This window comes from Tetrahymena thermophila (assembly GCF_000189635.1).
Source record: "Tetrahymena thermophila SB210 genomic scaffold scf_8254491, whole genome shotgun sequence".
Classification (NCBI taxonomy): domain Eukaryota; phylum Ciliophora; class Oligohymenophorea; order Hymenostomatida; family Tetrahymenidae; genus Tetrahymena; species Tetrahymena thermophila.
In genome coordinates, this window is record NW_002476266.1 from 75,618 (window position 1) to 96,501 (window position 20,884).

The window sequence follows — 20,884 nt, forward strand, 5'->3', positions numbered from 1 at the left end:
ATTTAACTTAAAAAATTAAAAATATTAAACTATTTTTAAAGCTTCCGATTATATAAATTCTTTTTCCCAATTAAAACTGACTGACTGGATGGGATGACTAACTAAATTAATGACTAACTGATTGATTGACTAATTTTGTGAGTAGAATGTCTAAAGTAAAGATTTGATTGTAAAAAGAAGAAATTGAAAAATTAGATAATTGAGTAAATATATTGTAGAGTGAAAGGAATAATTAATTTTAATACAAATTTGCATATAAACAGAAGTACGTTTTACTTGTCCTCTAGTTAGAGGTATTGATAAAGATATATTATTTTTTGCATGGTTATATTTTTATCTATATTAATACTTGAATTAATTGCTAATAGAGATAAAACACGAAAGAATTATTATTGTTATTGTTTGTTTGTTAGTTATTATGCAAAGTTAGTATCAATGCTTTATTATTACTTTCATTCCATAATAATTATAATTTAAGATTTATCTTTCACTATATGATTTTGTTTGCTTGCTATATAACAGATGTATGTTTGTTTATTGAGAGTGAGAAAGAAAACAAGAGATAGCTTTACTATATAATTTTTTATATTAACTAAATCAATCACTATTGCTTGCAGTCCTTCTTATCGTTAGCACCACCAGCAGCAGGACCCTTCTTGCCAGTCTTGGCAGCGTATTCCTTTTGCAATTAGGCGATTTCTTCTTCATCGAGGTCATCCATATCGATTTCTTCATCGTGATCTTCACCACCAGTCTTAATACCAAGGAAGTATTCAAGAGAGTAGGGAATAACTTCATCGATTAAAGATCTAGCAATATCGAAGTCGATGTTGATTCTGTCACCGTCCATGGCTTGTTCGTCCTTTTCTTCGTCTTCTTCTTCGGGGGCATCAGTGGGAGCAGAGTCAGAGAAGAAATTGAAGAAAGATTCGATCTTGGTTTCTCTTTCAACGACTCTCTTGACACCAGTCTTTTTGTTCTTTTGGGTCTTCTTGGTGATCTTGACGGTGGTGTTCTTTCCTTCCTTCCATTCAATGGGAGTACCGGTGGTCTTAACAGGTTCTTCGTTTTCATCTAATTCGACGGTCTTCTTTAATTCAGTGTTGGTGAAGTAGTCGTTGGGACCGAAAGTGAAGACGATGTGGAACTTCTTGGTATCTTCCAAAACGTATTCGATCTTGGTAAGGGTCTTTAAGGCAGTTTCGTCTTGTTCCTTGATTTCCATAGCCAAAACGTCGTTGCTCTTCATAGCCTTCAACCAATATTCGGTGATGGGTTCTTCCTTCTTGGCACCTTCAACTTGAGTCTTTTCTTCTTCCTTTAAGTACTTTTCTAAGTCCTTCAATTCTTCTTCAGTGGGAACTCTACCTTGAACGATTTCTTGAGTCTAATATTTAAAAATTAGATTAATTTATGTTCAAAAAAAGATATTATGCTAGGCATGCTAATGTTCTTAGCTCTCCTTAGGAGATGTAATGTATTGCTGAGACATCTCTACTTAAAATTTTGGAATTTGCATATTTTTTGCTTAGGAGTTAAGCTGAAAATTGAACGAAGCAAAGCTTAAAGTGTTTATAAATAAATATATACCTTAGCGTAGATGGGCATGGATTTTTGTTCGTATTCGAAGGTGAGGGCTTGGATCTTCTTTTAGAGTTCTTCATCGAGGGCCTTCTTTTCAGCGAGGTGGTGGTTGATAGCAACAGCTCTGATCTTTTCACCAAGAGCTAATTCCTTGATGGATTCTTCGATTTATTAATCGATGTCGATTTCTTCGTGATCGTGATCGTGATCTTCACAGTTTTAGTGGTCGTGCTTGGCGGCGGTTTCCTATTTTTAAGATTGAAAAAGGTAAGTAAGCAACTACAAATAATTAATGATTTTTCAGTTTTTGAAAAATGAATTAATGTAATTACAGAAGACATTTTAGAAAGATTTGTTTTTATTGCTTTTAAGATTATTTGCTTTATTAATTTTAATCAGATTTTAATTTTTTTATGAATTTTAATCTGCAATAAAGAAGCTATTTATAAATCAATTAAATTTACCTTCTTTTGTTTGTTAATATTAGCTCAAATATAATTCTTAGCATATATATAAATAGTCTGATACTAATTCTTGTGTGCAAATTATAATTTTATTTGGTGTAAAATTTTTGGTGGTACTTCTATCAAAATTCTTTCAATCTTTCTATCTTTTTAGTTCCTTTCTTCTTTCTGCTTCGTTAACATAAGTAAAAAAATGAGACCCCACTTAAATCATTTTCAAAATCCTTAAAAGATAATTCATTAATGCTCATTATTATATAATCTTTTCTATGAATAAAAGATCCTTCTATTTAAAAATTGTTTATATAACAAACAAAAAATATAAAAAATAAAGCACGTTCAAATTTTATTAATTACTTTATTAACTAAAATTTTTTTCTTATTATTTTAGAAACAATAATAAATTTGATAGCAAAGTATTTTAAATGTCTTGAGTGTTTAGATTTATAAATTTGTTTGATAAAAAGATGAGAAATTAAGTCTTTTAAATAAAATGATCATTTGTTTACATGATAATAATATAAAGTAAATATTTGGTAAAACAAAAAAATAAAATTGTAATTCAACATCTCTCTAATATCTGTTAAATAGAAAATACTATTAGAAATTTAAATTAAATATTGGTGTGTTGAATTAATAGGTGGGCATAAAAAATATAAAAAATAAAAAACAAATTTTAAATTAAAAATTTTATTGGCATCAAGAAAATAATTTAGAGTATTAAAACTAATTTTATCAAATTCTTCTACTTTTAAAAGTAGGCCTTTACTTTTTATCAAATTTTCAATCACAAATTTGGACTTCTTTTATTTTTATCTTATTAGATTCAAAGATATGTATCATTTAGCATGGATTGTAGCTTTAAGAGTTAATTAATTAGTATATCTAAAAGAAAATTTAATTATTTAATGAGATATGCCTTGTAAGTATAAATGAAAGTCATAAATAAATAAACACAACTTTCATAAATTTCTATGTATATTTACTTTGATTAATTAATAAAAAGTTAATTGCTTGTTAAGTATTATATATAATGTATATACATTTTAATTAAAAATAATAAATTATTAATTGATTCTATTGAATGAGCTTATATAGCAAAATAGCTAAAAATCGTGATAGAGAGAATATTAAATTTTTTAAACTATTTTTGTATATTACAAAAGAAAGAAAAATTAATTGATCTATATTAATATTAATAATTAAGATATATATTTATTTCATACATTTATTGAATAGAGTATATTTAACAAAGTCATTTGCCATTTTATTCAACTAGATTGTTAGATAAACAAAAAATTAAAATTCTTTTTTAAAATTTAGACTATTATAAACAAACAAGCAAAATGAAAATCCAAAAGACTTACGAATCTCTTTTAAAAGATTCCTCTAAATCAGATAAATATATTGAGGAGCTTTAGAGAAACAACTTCAAAGCAAGAATTGAAGACTGGGACGCATTTATAAATTTGCTTCATGACAAGAAGCTAAAACCTGAAAGCGAAGTTGTTCTTGTTAATTACTTAAGCTCCAATATTTTAGAAAACGAATACCAAAATACATTAAATAATACTCAAGATTCTAAGATCATACTCAATCTCCTTAACATCATATCATTTAAGATCAAGTCCCAAACTGAGGAGTTAAAGCGCATGCTAAGTATTCCCTATGGTACAATTTACTGCTATTTGAGTCGCAAAATTTACAAAAATTTATAAGATTTCAATGAATCTCACAAGAAAATAAAATAGAGAATAGAAGAAGATGGTAAGCACTTAACTAAATTGCTTGAATTTTGCTTTAAGGATGTTATTGTTAACCAATCCAGCGCCAGCAACGATTTACAATATATTTAGCTTATCAAGCCTTTCTTGTAGCAATTCAATAAGATACTTTCAAGTCAGCCACACATTTTTAAAAATTAAGCCAAGTTTATTGAGCATATCCTATTTTAAGCTTTAGAATACAAAAGCTCTTCTTAGTAAGAGCTTGTTCTACTTCCAGAAAGCTTATAGGATGAGGTCGTTTTGTTATTCTCTAGCTTGCCTAAGAGTATTAATACTGTTGCAGCTTACCCTGAACGTGTTAAGTATTTCCTCAACAGATATATTAATAACTTTTATTATGGTTTTCTTTTTGTTTGCCGTGGTGTTTCTTAGGAAGATATTCTTCGCAACTATTCATATGAAGATGGATTTGCTGCTTAACCTACTTTTATTTTTGATTGGGAATCTCTCAAAGCCACAACTAATAACTCTAACGAAGTAAAGACTGCAGTATAATCCCGTATGAGATTATTGTCTAAGCTCATTCGCTCAACAATGTCTCATATAAAGGAAGATTCTGTTCATAACTGGAACATGTTAAATTATCTTAAGATAATTGAAAATATTCTCTCTTTAGATTCTAAGCACCTCGAAAAGAAGATTTCTACCAAGAAGGCATAAAAAGATGCTCTTTCAAATTTAGAATCATTACTCGATAGCAAATTAGTTATTAGCAAAGACGATTATGAAGAAGTATCTTACAGTATAAAATGCATGGCTTTGAAAATTTTAAATGGATTTATCGAAGTTAGTCAACAAGGTTTTGTGAAATATTCAGAGTGGCTTTACAATGCTCTTTACTTCATAACTATTAACTATGAGTCCAACTATTCTATAACTAAAAATCTCCTTAAGACTTGTGTTGTAATTCTTCAAACTTGTGGAAGTATATTTTTCGAATTTGGTGAATATCTTCTCTATTAATCTCCTCTAAATCCTTTAGAATTATTGTAATAATATTACGGAAATTACTTAAAACAGTACAAGCAAGCAGCCAATACAGATACTTCAGCAGCTATTGATGAAATGAATTTCCGTAAAGATAAAAAAGGTAAAAGAATTGTTAATGAAAATTCTACTTTGCAATAAGATTTAAAGAGTGGCGGTGACAGAATAGTAATCCGTGAAACTGGAATTGTCTTAACTAAACAAGTTCTTGAAAATGAATTAATTCGTACAATGAATGAGAGCTAGTTCAATAGCTTAGCTTAATAAATTCTGCAAACTATTTCTTTATTCTTGTAAAAATGCGGCCGTTTATAAATAAAGCCAGAATTAATTGCAAATCTTGATTAATGCTTCAGTAAAATTATTTCCTATCCCAGAGTTTTTGCTTTCTCACCTAACGATAACAAAGAAGTGTTCCTTCAATGTTTGGAAGCCCTTTTAATGAACAACATCTTGAAATACGAAGAATCATAATTAATTGGTGAATTTGATCTTTTCTACTAATAATACACTCTAGCTGAAAAATAATTAGAATATGTCTCTATTTGCTAGCAAGTTAAAAATCGCATCTATTGCATTCGTTAGAGCAAGCGTCTTAGTTTCATAGATAATTCTATTGATTTGTAAAATTACTTTGAAAAACGTCATTAGCAATTGTAAAATGACAGAAACAATGAAACCCAAGCTGAAGAATCTGCATTAATGAGTGAAGCTGATTTATCTACAAAATATTAAACTACAAATCTCTCAAATAAACTTCCACAATCTTCAAATTTCTCTCAAGAAGCATTTAAAAACTGTGAATTAAAAAAGACACTGACTGAAGAATTATATCCCCAAAGAAACTTAGATGAAAACGAATCATGGGGAGAAGTTATCCAAAATAATGGTAACAATAATCACTCTGAAAGAGAATCATCTCCTCAATAGAATGGTTAAGAAATCAATCTCAAAAGAAACTTTACAAATTTAATAAGCAGTGATAAAGAATAGAATAATATAGTTACAGATGTTGTTTAAAAAAAGTAATAGTTAGACTAGAATAATTATAATGAATTAAGTAAGTAATAGTCCTTACTCAGTAACAAGGCTACTATTAGTTCTGGAAGTGAGTCCGAAGCTAATCGTTTGAATCAAATTCCAAGCTAATCAAATAAAGCTCCTATTTTCTTTGGTTAGGCTACAACCAATACAAACAGTCTATTTTAAAAACCTGCATTTAACTAAGCTTCTTCTTCCTCATTATTTAATAAAGCTTAAGAATAATCAGATAAGTAAATTGAACAAAACACAAACGATAACTAAAATGATATCTAAGAAGAAGATAACGAAGACATGGTTTTATAACCTGTTCTTGATTTAGACTGATCATCCATATATGTATGTATGAGTATATAAATTAATGAATAAATAAATCAATAAATAAACTAAATTAATTATATTTTTTGTTTAGAGTGTTTATAAATTAAATCAATTGCTTAAAATCAATTTAAAATTTTGCTAATCAATCTTTTTCTCATCTATTAATTTTTTTGAAATAAAACTATAAAAGCAATCTTTAAATTTCTTTTATCAAATAAATAAATTTAATTTTTAATAAATTTTTTAATAACTAACTTAGTGGTAAATAAATACAAATTTTATCTAAAAGGTCATCACAAAAGCTTTAAACTATAAAAAAAGTAGAAGAATTCTCATATTGCTGTTTTCCATTTCTATTATATTTACGATACATCATTCTAATATAGTAGCTAATTTTTTCTTGTTTTTAATACCTTTTTAAGAACTTAAATCATTTATTTATGCACAGAGAACTATAGAAATATTTTAACAACAAGAAATAAATAAATAGTTCTACCATTAAAAATATAAAATTTACAAAAATTTATTTTCATAAATAAAAATAACAAACATTTATCATTTTATTTAATATAGACTTCTACAATTTAAAAAGGTAATCAATCATTCGGGAGTGATGGGTGAAAGTAGGTAAAAAAATAGAATAAAACTTGAAAGTTAAAATGCTACAACTGATGAAAAGGATATAAAATAAAAAGGTGCTTTTAATAATAGAGTTTTATCACCCTATTCATATATAAAATATTACAATAAACTAATTGAAACGATGGAACACTCTACAGAGAATTCTTAAAATGAAAAGACTAAGCCTTAATAGACAAAATAAACTTTTAACAAAATTGTATTCCCAGATTATTTGGAAAAAAAGCATAGCAAAAAAGAATAGCAAAGGAATAATTGGAATGATCACAAAGGTCTTACTATTTAGGAAAAGTAAGAACTCTTAGATGAAATGCTCATACAAAAGAGGACCGAAGAGCTACTTAATAAAATAGCTGAAAATAATAAGCAATAAAACTAGTTTATATTCAGGACGCACAGTGTGATTCCCAAGATTATTAAGAATTCTGATATGATAGATTTTATTGATTAAACTTAAAAGAAATATTTTTCTGTTTCTCGCTAAATTATGAATGAAATTAACAAGCATAAGAAATAAAAAAGCCTCTAATCACCTTAAAGCTGTCATAGTCCCTTTTACTAGAGCATTTATGGTAATTTAAGAAAATCTGAAATACTTGAAGATAATTAGGGTTTTTCATAGGTAGTAAGTAAATTAGAGGATTCTCAATAAAGAGATTCCTTAAATTAGAAAAAAAAGATTCCTCAGATATAAAAAATAATGCTAGCAAACTAACTAGTTAGGCAGAATTCCTATGATAATAACTTTAAATAAGTTTCAGGAAATAACAGTTTTATTAAAGTTAGTGAAGGTTACTAGGGCAGATAATCTTTGTAACTAGCGAAGAATTCAAACATATCTAGACAAGATTCGGTTAGCTCAAATTAACAACTAATGGTGAGAACATAATTGAGAATAAATGTTTCATAAGAAGTATCAGAAGAATTAAAAAACTTGAAGTAAATTGATATTTAGTATCAAAAATAGGAAGTTGAAGAAAAATATCAAAAGAAACTCGATCACATTTAGAAAAATAAAAACCCTTAATATTTTATGAGCAAAAGTGTTCTTGATAGAAAAAATATTACTTTAAGAAAGATTCTTTCATCGATCCCTTTCTAAAAACTTAGTCAAATTTATGATAAGAAAATATAAAATTTCAAGGAAACTTTAATAGAATAAAAAATGAAGATGCAAAAACTGAAAACACCTTTAAAAAAATAAATCAAGCCTACATTCTACCATCACATATCTAAAAACCCACTACTTGTCTCCCTTTTAACAGCAAAATACTAACAGAATAATAGTTAAGAAAACAATATTACTGATAATACTTAAGAGAAAAAAACTGAAGACAGTATTATCGAGAACTAATTTTAGTTTATGGATATAGAAGACACAAAAAAAGAAGCTTAAAATTCATGTAAATCTTTGTTGATTAGTAAAAACTAATATGAACATAGCCCTTAGTCTAGATAGAATCTTAGTACACAACCTGCAGAATGTGTTTCAAAAGTGAAATAATCTAGTCTGACTGATTCAAATTAAAATAAATTTCATAAAATAGATGGAAAAACAGTTTTTACAAAATAAAATATTTAGAATACTCAAAGCTCGAGAAGTATCAAATCAAATAGCAAAAAATTAGAACTAATGACTTTTCATTCTCAGAGAGGAACTAAAAGTTAAAACTATTTTATGGGAATATAAAGAAATAGTAGTATAGAAAGTGATAAACTAAATTAAGATAAAGAATTAAACAATTTTGGATAATCCAAAACAACAATTAAGCAAAGCAGAGAAAATCAACAAAAAAATGCCAACACCAAAAAATCGTAAAGCAACTTGCAAGAAAGCTCTCAAAAAGAATTAAGAATTAAAAATAAAAACGAAGTAGACACAACAATTCTAGAAAAAAAATAAAGAAGATATACTGATTTATCTAATTCAGCGGTAGTAAAATCTGGAGGTTTTTCTACATTTTACTCTTCTAAGTTCTTCTTTCAGGATGGTTAGAAATAATTTAATGTCAAGGATAAGCTTTAATATGCTTTTGATGAGTATTTGGATAACGATGAAATTTTGAGTTCTCCTAGATTAAGATAAGCTACTTACTCCTCCAATAACTCCAATCCTCCTTCACTTAAAAGAAAAGTTACTATTTCAGATCAAGGTTCAAACACTTTTCGATAACAAACACATAATCAATCTAAAAAATTATCTATATTTGACAGTAATAATTATTTCAACTAGAGATATTTTCCAACAGCAGGATCTACATTAAAACTAAGTCAATCAGCCCATGATTTAAATATTAAATTTGAAAAAATCCTTGAACAATAAATTTAGGGTATTGGCATTCTAAAAAACCAAAATTAGAGTTCTTAAAATGCCTGATAAAGTGAGTTAATTTATTTCTATAGTGAACCATAGCTAAATGTTATTTAAATTTACTCTTATTTATTAAAAATTTTATCAGCCATTATTTTTTGTTGTGTTGAATCATACATTCTAAAAATAAAACTCAATACATGACAAAAACTAATTCAAAAAAATTTTAATTTTGAAAATAATTATTACATGTCTATCTAAATTCTTTAAAGAATTAATTTATAAAATTAATTATTTATATTAGATTATATTATAAGGAGATAATTAAGGCTTCCTTAATTTTATAATTTTTCAAATTTTTTAAAATAAATATAGCAAAAAATTTTGAAAGAACAAAATTGATTATTTATGTTACTTATAAGTTTTGTTTTACACAAATAAATATACAGGATAAAGAAATAAAATGCTTAAATATTTTGTTTTTTTAAAATTATTGTTTTTAAATAAATTTAAATTAAAAAAAATATAAATGAATTGAAAAAATTATTTTTTTAAAGTTTTTAGCATTGAAGTATCAAACAATAAGTTTTCTAATTATGATTTGTAATTAAAATAAGAATTTAACGATCAAATAATAAACAGGTAACAGAGCGTATGAATTTTCAAATCTAATTAATATATTCGTTTATGAAATTCATTTAAAAATAATGAGTGAGTGATTGATTGATTGAATGAATTTATTAATTATAATTGATCTCTTTTAGGTATTTGCATTTTTGATAATACAGATTTTTAATTGATGCAATAACAAATTAATTAAAATTAAATAAAGTAAAAACAAACAAACTAACATTTAATACTATTTTGTTAAATTTAATAACGATTTCAAAAGTAAATAGAAATAATAAAAAGAATCCTAAATTGAATATAGTAAAATCAATCAATTTATTTATCTATCTATCTAAATATTTAACAAAAATGTTAAGACCCTCGCCTGTTCCTTCGTTTGTTGCAACCTCTGCTAATAGATCTGTTAGCCCTATCAATGCTAACAATAGTCAGAAGTAACTCAGTTTTGCTACTAAAGAAAGAACTAATTCATTTAGCTCTATCTAGCCCACCAGCAATCCCATGAATTCTGTTTAAAGTTTACAAAGACAGATTATTACAACTCCTAAGCCTATCTCTATATAATCAAATGAGGCACCTTTAGTAAAGAATTCCCTTGAATCTAATAAATTTTTTGGCTTGCTGTAGAATCAAGAACAAATATAAAAATAAAAAATAAATTGTTCTGTTCAAGTGAGATTGCCTCCAACTCATCATAATTAAAATTAAATTTCTACAAATAGTGAAAATACTTAGCCTTCACAAGAGAACTGCAGCAAATTTAATATTTAAAATTTCCAGAGCACACCAAAAAATTAGACTGCTTTATGTGAATCTAAGCCATAAACAAAAGTTTTACAAAACAGTTAATCTGTAAATGTGATAGTCCCACTTTAGTCTACACAATCACATAACATTACAAAAATTATAAATACACCTACTTAGTCAAGTACTAAGAATTAATCTATGCATATGAAAAAAGAATCATTGATTTAAACTCCACAGTTAGGTGTAAAAGATGCTTCCTTTTAAGATTAAATCAAGTAATCTTAATGTGATTTACCTCCTAGTCTGAATTCTTAGGGTTCTTTAAACCAATCTATCCCTTCCCTTACGCATTAGGGCAAAGATAATAAAATCTTAGTTAACAAAGCCCGCTCTAATTCTCATTTTGGAGGAAACTCACCATCTATTACAATACCAACATTCTCAGCTGAGCCAAATTTAATTAGTACTCCTTAAAATGTGACTTTTACTTAGTAATAAGGAACTAACTCTTTGATTAAGATTTAGTCTACCTCAAATTTAAGCGAAGGAACTCCATCTAATTAGCAATACCACAGCAACTAATTTTTCTCAAGTGTTCAGGGTTCAAGCGATAAACTAAGCTTTAATCACACTTAACCTCTTCCACCTAATCATATGAAAAACGTAGTTCAATAATAAAACTTGGATAAATAAGCTTTCATGATATAGGACTTGCAGTAGAAGATTTTAATGTTGCTTAATGAAAATGAAAAATAAAGTTATGTAATAAAATAAAAACAATCATAGATAGGGTAAATCGAAAATCAGCTTAAGAATTTTAAGGAGTAGAATGATGACCTCAAGCAGTAGTGTGATGCATAAACTATAGCTGTTCGGGAGCTTTCATAAACTCTTAAGGCTTCTTAAAATGTATTTACTTCTTTTTATAATTGGTGAAATAAAAAAAATTTTTGAGATAGTAGCCGTTAAAATTTAATAACTATTTTGATATAATAAAATACATGTTAATTTTATTAATAAAAAATAAAAGAAGGAAGTTGAATCTTTGAAATTGTGTGAAAAACTCTAGGAAAATATAAAATAGTTGTCAAAAGAACATGAAAAAAGTTTATCAATTATCAAGCATATGGAACAAGAAAAAGAAGAGAGTATTTCTTAGCATCAAGCTGTATTGCAGTAAAAAGAGTAGAGCTACAAATAGCTACTTACAGATATGGAAGATAAGATTAGTATGTTAGTTGAAGAAAATAATTAACTGAATGAAATAGTTTAAACAAAGCTCATGAAAGAATCAAGTATTTCATAATAACCATATTCTGAGGAATAAATTTAATAAATTGCTGTCTTAATTTAAGAAAACCAAAAATTATAAATCATAATTGGAAATTTGGAGTCTAAACTGAAAGTAAATAGATAAATGAATAAATAATATTAATTCATTTTTTTATAAATTATTTTAATTTTAATAGGAATAAAAAACATTAGTTGATGAGAAGGAAGAAAAGTAAAATAAATTAAAAATTTTATCTTTAACATTTTAAATTTATTTTTTTAAAGCTTAAGTAAATTGAATGAAGAATATTAGAGTTTGTTGAGTGCTAATGACTCAATAAAGTAAGAATTTAATGCTTTTGAAGAAAAAATAAAGGATTTGCTTAAAGAAAATGAAGCATTGATACAAAAAACTTAAAATTTTGAAGATGTTATTTAGGAGGCTAAAAGGGTTTAAGAGCTAAAAAGTGAAAATGAAATTTTATTAGAAAACCTGAAATTAGTTACAAAGGATAAGTAAAAAGTACAATTCGAAATGCAATAGAAAGAAGAAGAGTTTTAACAGTAGCAGGCTTTATTATTGGAAAAATGTGCTGAGTAGACCAATTAAATTGAGGAAAAATATTCAGATGAAAGAGCTTAATTTGAATAGAAATAGGAAGAATTCAGCAAAGAAAAAGAAGATTTACTTAACTAATTCGAGAAATTCAAGGAAGAAAATACAATTTTAGCAAAGTAAATTTCAGAAATCGAGGAAAAAATTGAAAATTTGATTTCTGAAAATTAAGAATTGAGCATCTAGAATTAAGATTAACGTTATTTAATTGAGACTTTAGAAAAGAAACAAGAATCCTACACTGATGAGTTAAAGAAGCAATTTGATATTTCATTAAGACAAAAAATCGAAGAGAATTTAATGCAACTGACAAATAGATATAATGAAGAAATAAATAAGTAAATTTTGATTTAGTATTACCAAAATGATAATCTATTATTTCTATTTTAAAAGATTGCACAATGAAATTATTAAGAGGAATGAATCTGTTGTTGAGGAAAAAGAAAAAAATAGATAATTAGAAGAATAAATTCAAAGACTTAAGTTCGAGTTGAACAAATTAATTTAAGAAACTAAAGAGCTAAAAGAGTTTGCCAACATCGAAGAAGAATAAAATTATGAATAGTAAAAGCAGTATTAGCAATAGCTAGAATTTGAAAACAATGAAGTCAAGAACTAGATTGAAATTCTAGAATAAGAGAAACTTAATTTGAATTAAAAAATAAAGGAAATTCTCGATGAGTAAAAAAATAAAGATTAATTAATATAGGAATACCAACAACAAATCCTCAATTCTGATTTCTCTTAGGGGAATGTAAATTAAAATATCTTTTTATATATTAGCAATAATTTGATTAAATAATTTTATAAAAATGTAGAATAACCAATAAATTTAGTAATTGATTCAAACTCAAAACGAATTAATAGAGCAGAGCCTTAAAAAAGATGATGAAAACAAGGAGTTAATCGAGTTAATTCAGAATACTAAACACGAGCTAGACTTGGCTATATAACAATATTAGCAACTTCTGGAAGAAAATGGCTCTCTAAAAGATTAAATCAAGGCATTTATGCAAGAAAAGCAAGAAAAAAATACACCACAAGCGGGTTAGTAACAATTAGAGCTAGATCAAATCAAGAAGGAAAGAGATGAGCTACTGCAAATTAAATAAAAGCAATAAATTGAATTAAGCAAAAAAAACAAAGAGCTTATTGAAAGAAAAGAAGAACTTGACCACCTATAGCTTAAACTAGAGTAATCATTTTCTCAACATTATGCATGTAGTTGTATTTAATTACCATAAGCCAACAACACTACTGTATTAAATAACCAACAATAATTAAATGCTAGTTAGTCTTAGAAACTAAATAGCTCAAACTATTCAAGTTATAATTAAACCAAAAATAATAACAAGAACTGATTAGACATGCAAAAAATAGTAAATAAAAAAAAATGCAAAAAATTCTAAAAATATTCAAACTTAAATTAATTAAAACCTGTAAATATTTTATTTTACTATTTATTTCTAACACTTACTTTTCCTTGATCTCTCAAAAAAATATTTTTTTTAATTTATTTTTTTTGAAAATCTTGATAAGATTTTATTAAAAAATAAAAAAAATTGATTGTGTGAATGAAAAAAATATAAATTTCAAAATAATTAATTAATTTTATTTCTAAAAACTATGAGAATTTACTCTTAAATTAATTATCATATAAAATATGATTATTCTCTCATTTTATCTTTGATTTTAGATCTATCTGTAATGAATAAAAAAAATTAGAATATTTAGAATGATAATTAATTAATTAAATTAAATTGAATATGATTTGAGTTTTATTTACTAAAAAATATGGAATCTATCTTTAAAAATGATAAAATTTTAAAAGTTTGTGTTTATTTTTAAAACAATACCAGGAAGTCTAGGTTACATTTGCAATATTTTTTGTAATCTTTTATTTTGTTGTGGAATTTAGTTTGTAATTTGATAAATAGGAAATCTATCAGATTTCTGATCTTATAAATTAATAAATCTTTTTTTAATAAATTTATTACAAATTAATAAAAGATATTAAGTCATTTTAACTAATTCATTTTGAATAATTAATTATTTTGAAAAATGGAAATTTAAGTACAAGAGCTAAATAATCAGAATCTATTTATTAAAGATAGTGAAGTGGAACAGAGGAATGATTTAATAAAAAATATTTTGCTATATAAAGTAGATTTAACACTTTAAAAAGGAACAGATTATTATGGCACAGTTGAAATTCATCTACATTTATAAGATAATCGCAATACTGATAATCATGTTTAAATTGACTTTGCAGGATAGAAAGTAGACTTCGTAAAAATAAGAAATATAGACTAAAGTGACTCTTAGTTTAGGAATATCAAATTTACCTTTGAAAGAAATAGAGTGATGATTGATTCAGAAGAAATTATGCAAGATTTAAAGCAAAACAATAAAATTTCCATTATGATATAATTCAAAAATCAATACAACAATACTGTTCAAGATAGAGGCCTTTTCTCTACTATAACAGGCGAGAATCAATATTTATATTCTTAAGGGGAAGTGGCATCAATGCATTATATATTTCCATGTGTTGAACAGATCAACTTTAGAGCACCATTTTAGCTTTCTTTAGTTCATCCTGCAGACTGGGTAGTTATCAGCAACTCATCTATTGCATACTAATAAAATATTAATAATCTAACAGTACTAAGCAAATTTGAAACTACTCAGCCATTTCCTTGCTACTTATATGGAATTTTTGCTGGAAATTATGTTGTATACAATCAAAAATATAAAGAAAAGGTTGATTTAAACATCTATTGTAGAAAAGAAAAGGCTAAGGTTATTGAAAATCAAATTGATGAATTATTTCAGATAACAAAGTTCGGATTAAATTTGATGGAAGAATACACTGAAATAGATTTTTATATGAAAAAACTAGATTTAGTATTCTGCGATAATTACAACTTTTATGGTATGGAGAATCCTGGTTGTATTTCTCTGGAAGGTTTGTTGATTATATTTGAAAATATTTTTTTTATTATACAGTTAAATTATAAAAGAAAAAAGATATATCTTTGAGGAAGAAAGGGAACCTCTAAAAATCATGAGAAGAGCTTATATCATGTTCCATGAAATAGCTCATATGTGGTTTGGAGATTTTGTAAGTTTGGAATGGTGGAACAATCTCTTTTTAAAAGAAGGTTTTGCAACATTTTTTGGATACAAAGCAGTCAGTAAGTACTTCAGCTAATTAGAATATGGTATCCATATTGAATTGCAAAAAATTATGATACTCATTGATGAAAATAAAGCCAATAGTATTTACTCAATATTTAAAAATTTATTTAATTATTTATATTTCTAAATATATCAAAGTGATTACTTTAAGCCATGAAAAGCTCCCTTACTATGATTACAGCATGTTTAAAGCACACAATTGCATAAGCTATAATAAAGGAGGAATGTTCTTTTAATTCTTAGAACAAAAAGTTTATGGGGAGTAATAGTTTAAGGAGCTTTTGAGGTAATATTTAAGAGAAAATTCCTTTTCTAAAGTTGATGAAAAAAGCTTTTTAAAATATTTCAAAGATATTTATTCATAAAAGTACCTATTTAAAAACCATCTTAGCTACTTTTGTGAATCTCAATTCACAGATTTGATGAACCTAGGATTAGTAGAAGATAATTATAAAAATTTAGATTTATCATTTATTGTTCTATCTAAAATAAATAAGAGTGTTATAAATTCAAAGTATGACGATCTCGCTAAATATTCAAGCATTGATAATATAATTCTTCTGAATACTTCTGATAATCATTTAATTTTTAATAGAATAAAGATGGAAGATTTAAAATTTTTGGATGAAAACAATATCATTGAGAAATTTAACCTATTTTAGAGAATAACTATCTGGAACACATTATTATTCGAAAATATTCAGTTTTAAAAACAAGAATATTTCAATGATTTCTTTTTGAGAAATCTTTAGTATGAAAACAATATGGTTGTTCTTCATTATATTATGAGGATTTATCCTTAATTCTGTAAGTAGTTTACGGAAAAATAAGAAGATAAAATTATAAATCTTTACTTATAGGAAAACGATATCTAAAAAAAGAGAATTATTTTCAAGAATTTAATTAGATACATAAACTCAGAAAAGAACACTTTCAGCTTAATTCAAATCTATGAAAACCAAGAAAGGAAAGTGAAACCAAAATATTTAAATAAGTTAAAGTAAAAAATTAAAAAGATTTATAATGATTCTATTGAAAAAATTACCAAATTAGGTAATAAATAATGAAGATAGATAGATGGATGGATAAATAAATAAATAAATATACATAATGTTAAAAAGTTTTAAAAAAATCTAAATAATTCTTCAAAAACCTTTTTTTAATTTATTAATTTAATTTTTGTTAAAAATTATCTCAAAATTCTATCTCTAAATTATAAAAAATAATAATTTAATAAAAAATATTTTGTTTGATTAATTTTAATTGATAAATTTAATTTTAAATATTAAATTTATTTGTCAAAAATAAAATTTCTTTATTAATTTAAGTTAATTTATTTATTTATTGTATTTATGAAACTAAAATAATAACAAATTTATTTACTTTAATTACTTAAATTTAAAATGAAATGAAGATATTTATTAAATTTAGTTTTTTTTATAAAAATTCAAAAAAATATTACAAATTTATTTAATTTAATTTTAAAAATTAAAAATAATTTAAAAATTTTTAAAAACAAAACTTCTTGAACATTTTACTAAATAAATCAATTTAATTTTTATATCTAATTAATTAAAAAAAGTAAAACAATTTCTTTTAAATTTATCAAATTAAATATTTCTGAATAATCTTTTTTATTAATGTATTAATTTTACAGATAAAGAATAATAAATAAATATATGAATCAATATATTTACATTTAAAAATATTCAATATTGATAAAATAAATTTTAATGGCTGATAAAAATAGATTTAGTAAAAAATGAATGATCAATAAATAGTTTAAATTTTTTAGTTGTTAAAATTGTAAAAAGAAAGTAAGTAAAAAGATTATTTTAAAAATCAACGATTATTTTTTTAAGTTAAATTTTTAAAATGGATTATTGGAAAAAAAATTATCATTACTTATTGCAAAAATCTTAAATTCAACACTTTTTCCTGATAAAAAATTTAATTAAATAATATCGACTAAATAAATAAATAAATAGTTAGCAATTATTTGAAGCATTTATTTTGATTTATAAATATGATGAATAATTAATATGCTTTTCCATCTATCAAAAAATAAGACGATGATAATTTTATTAATTATTGTAGAATACTAAATGACCTGAGCTTTTCTTAGAAGATGGCTCAGATGCTTTGTATTTAAACACTTGATAATAAAAGTAAATTAGATTAGATTAATTCTTTGAGATTGTATTAAAATAATTCTAAAAAGTCAAATCTAAAGCTAGGCCATCTATAGATATAGAGAATTTTACTTTGATAAAAGAAGAGGATTAAAATTTAATACTGAATGATCTAAAATAAAGAGATATAATCCCAATTAAATGCACAAGTAATGGGAGCAAATCTTACATTATAAAGTGCGTACAAGCTCACAAAAGATTTGTGATGAAGGTTTATCCGCTAAAAGAAATAGCTCATTAAATAAATCAAATAGAAAGAAGAATTAACCTATTACAGTCTATAAATAGCAGCTTTTTGGTGCAAATTTATGATTATTTTCAATCCGATTACTATCTTTATATAAAAATGGAAGAATGTTTAGGTATGTTTATTTATTTATTTTTGTGTCACAAAAATATGTGAAATTCTTTGTTAAATTTATAAAGGGAATTTAGAAGACTTAATGAATATGGAAAATTAGTAAGAATTGAATGTTAATTCTTTTTTGAAGTATTCTTTAGAAATAGCATATGGGATTAGGGATTTGCATAATAATGGGATGTATGCTATTAATTTAAATCCTAAGAATATTTTAATTAGCCACCGCAACATTGCTAAACTTAGTAAAAATAAAACTATTTAAAACAGATCATTTTATTTATTTATTTTTATTTATTTAGGCAAGATAGATCTATTAGATGAAATAGTAAATGATGATCAATATATAGAATAAATCCATGATTTAGTAAACTTATTTAAAAGTAAAAATAGTTCTAAAAGTTTAAATTAATAGAACAGTTATGCTATTTTTCATCCACCTGAAATATTTAAAAGAAGTCTGATGATGTAAGATTCAAATCACAGCCTAAAATCAGCATCAACTAATGAGAATAATAAGAACTAATAAAAAAAATGCGTATTTATTTATCTATATAAATTTATAAATTTAATTTATTGTGAATAAATATTATAGGATATTTGGTATAGAAAACATTTTATAGAGCATAAGCATTAAGAAAATGAGTAAAAGCAATAGAAAGAAAAAGAATAGAATAATGGGAAAAGGCCACACCAGTACTAGCAAAGCTTCTTATAGTTCAGACAATTAGGAGAAACTTATGATGATTTGTCATATATGAGCAAAGGAGAGCAAATCTAACAGAAAATCGAAGATTCTAAAGAATAAAAATTACTTCTTACTAAAAAAAAAAACATAAATGTAATATTTAATTTTATTTATATCAAATATGAGTTAAATTTTATTTTTTTTAGAAAAATTTATATTCTCTAGGTAAAAAAATTTGAAAATATTTTTGTCAGATTAATTTAAATCGTAATTTATCATAGGCACAGTCTTTATGTACATGCTAGGTATTGAAAAATAAAAGTTAATTAGAAAGATAGAAGGAAGTGTAGTGGAGGATTTGGTATACCCTTTATTAGGAAATTCTGATTGTGCAAAGCAATTAATTTATGTGTGCCAAAATCTTTCAAAAATAAATCCTTAATCAAGATTAAGTATTGATGAAGCGATAGATATATTAGAAGAAATTCCATTTTAAATAAGTTAACAATTTTTAAAATAGATTATTATTCCCAAAACTTATTCTAATATAAATTGTATTGAGTTTATAAAAGAAGATGTTATAGAACAGTTAGACGGAAATATTTTTTACTTAGACTCATACTAAAAATCAAAGCAGTATATTAATTAATTGTTGCAAGTAATTTACAATTAAAATAGCCACATTATATTTTTTAAAAAGAGATGATTTCCTGTACCAAACTTTGAAATAGCTTGAAATTGTAAATTTATTATTTATTTTATTTTTTAATTAAATTTAAAAAAAGTATCAAAATTACTTTATTAATTAAAAGATATCAAAATTAAGTAAATAATTAAATCTAAAAATCTACTCAAATTATTCAATAAGCTTAATTTATACTGAAATTATATAAAGATTTAGCTAGCTATTTTATTCAGTTTATTAAAATATTTTCATTTATTTTTAACCTTATTTTAATGTTTAATTAATTTTTATTAAAATAAACAAACATTTTTATATTTAAAAATAAATTATTCAATCAAATCTATTTTGAAATATTAAAAAATATTAAACTTAATTAATTAATTAATTAATTATGAAAGTATAAAATATTTTTAATCTTAAATATAAAAGATTAAGAAAAACATAGACAAAGTGACTGATTCCACCACAAATTCTAGTTAAAGAGTAGTAAACACTTAAAAGGGAAGCATAGATAAGTAAATTTTTATTAATATATTAAATAAGCTTAACATATTTTAAATAAAGAGGTAAGCAGATTGATGTACAAGAGCAGGCCAAAAAAGTAAACTAAAGGCAAAGTTTTTCTAAATAAAATCTATTTTTTAATATAGAAATTAAAAGAAGAATGCTTGTAAAATTGCAATAAAATACTTAAAGAGATATCTTCAAATGTTCAAGCTAGTTAAGATTTACAATATTGGAAGTCATATGTACTTATTTTCTAACTTCCTTACTTACTTACTTACTTACTTACTTACTTACTTACTTACTTACTTACTTACTTACTTAATTAATGCTCAATTTTATAATTATGTAAATTGAATAATGAATAATTATATATAATTTTAACTAAAGGAAGACATAGTAAATTGTTTAATAAATGATCTTATCTATAATTATTTAAATAAAGTAAGTAAATTTTTAGGGAAAAAGATGATTTAAGTTTATCAAACCCTTTTTTAGATAGTAAATTTTTATTACTCAATAACTCACTTTTAAATTATTTTTTTATTAGAAAGTAATCTATAAAATCATCTAGAGTATTTGCTATCATACTTGACGACTTTTATTTAAAATATAGATTGTAAAATTAGTTTATTTTTTACTTTCTAAAGAAAGTTTTTTAAATTTATTTTTAGAAGGTAGACAAGTATTTTAATTGCTCAATAAATCTTTCATAATTACATAAAAATTGTTTTAGGAAGTAACTAATTTTTTATAAAATATTTGATTTTTATTTACATTTTTTATTAGTATGTAAGGCTTTTTTATTTTGACAATTTTCATTACTTTTCTCAAATATCAAAGACGGTGATATCAGA

The 20,884-nt window shown here is 24.3% G+C and overlaps 6 protein-coding genes across 6 annotated transcripts; 5 read left to right on the top strand and 1 right to left on the bottom strand. All coding sequences in view use genetic code 6, as the record gives it.

Annotated features, from left to right (window-relative positions):
• Positions 1–601: 601 nt before the first annotated feature.
• Positions 602–1,925, bottom strand: TTHERM_00786930 (nucleosome assembly protein; the record flags this gene model as incomplete). The annotated part of the gene is made up of 3 exons (XM_001022132.3): positions 602–1,387; positions 1,591–1,830; positions 1,917–1,925. The coding sequence occupies 3 exons, from the start codon at positions 1,923–1,925 to the stop codon at positions 602–604; spliced, it is 1,035 nt and encodes a 344-aa protein (XP_001022132.2).
• A 1,469-nt stretch (positions 1,926–3,394) lies between these two features.
• Positions 3,395–6,190, top strand: TTHERM_00786940 (hypothetical protein; the record flags this gene model as incomplete). Its single annotated transcript, XM_001022133.3, has 1 exon — positions 3,395–6,190. One exon carries the CDS (start codon positions 3,395–3,397, stop codon positions 6,188–6,190), a length of 2,796 nt encoding a protein of 931 aa, XP_001022133.1.
• A 233-nt stretch (positions 6,191–6,423) lies between these two features.
• Positions 6,424–9,200, top strand: TTHERM_00786950 (hypothetical protein; the record flags this gene model as incomplete). Its single annotated transcript, XM_001022134.2, has 2 exons — positions 6,424–6,569; positions 6,758–9,200. The coding sequence occupies exon 2, from the start codon at positions 6,798–6,800 to the stop codon at positions 9,198–9,200; it is 2,403 nt and encodes an 800-aa protein (XP_001022134.1). The 5' UTR covers positions 6,424–6,569; positions 6,758–6,797.
• Positions 9,201–9,986: 786 nt separating this feature from the next.
• On the top strand, positions 9,987–13,760 carry TTHERM_00786960 (peptidase family M1 containing protein; the record flags this gene model as incomplete). Its single annotated transcript, XM_001022135.2, has 6 exons — positions 9,987–11,420; positions 11,542–11,916; positions 11,981–12,015; positions 12,069–12,737; positions 12,793–13,153; positions 13,218–13,760. The coding sequence occupies exons 1-6, from the start codon at positions 10,113–10,115 to the stop codon at positions 13,758–13,760; spliced, it is 3,291 nt and encodes a 1,096-aa protein (XP_001022135.2). The 5' UTR covers positions 9,987–10,112.
• Positions 13,761–14,460: 700 nt separating this feature from the next.
• On the top strand, positions 14,461–16,667 carry TTHERM_000786968 (peptidase M1 family protein; the record flags this gene model as incomplete). The annotated part of the gene is made up of 3 exons (XM_012799216.1): positions 14,461–15,367; positions 15,423–15,680; positions 15,739–16,667. The coding sequence occupies 3 exons, from the start codon at positions 14,461–14,463 to the stop codon at positions 16,665–16,667; spliced, it is 2,094 nt and encodes a 697-aa protein (XP_012654670.1).
• Positions 16,668–17,565: 898 nt separating this feature from the next.
• Positions 17,566–20,626, top strand: TTHERM_000786969 (kinase domain protein). The gene is made up of 15 exons (XM_012799217.1): positions 17,566–17,768; positions 17,822–18,154; positions 18,219–18,395; positions 18,453–18,517; positions 18,566–18,688; positions 18,746–18,991; positions 19,045–19,063; positions 19,120–19,474; positions 19,539–19,578; positions 19,953–20,038; positions 20,088–20,124; positions 20,174–20,272; positions 20,418–20,426; positions 20,473–20,528; positions 20,578–20,626. The coding sequence occupies exons 1-14, from the start codon at positions 17,627–17,629 to the stop codon at positions 20,497–20,499; spliced, it is 1,758 nt and encodes a 585-aa protein (XP_012654671.1). The 5' UTR covers positions 17,566–17,626; the 3' UTR covers positions 20,500–20,528; positions 20,578–20,626.
• The last annotated feature ends 258 nt before the right edge of the window (positions 20,627–20,884 follow it).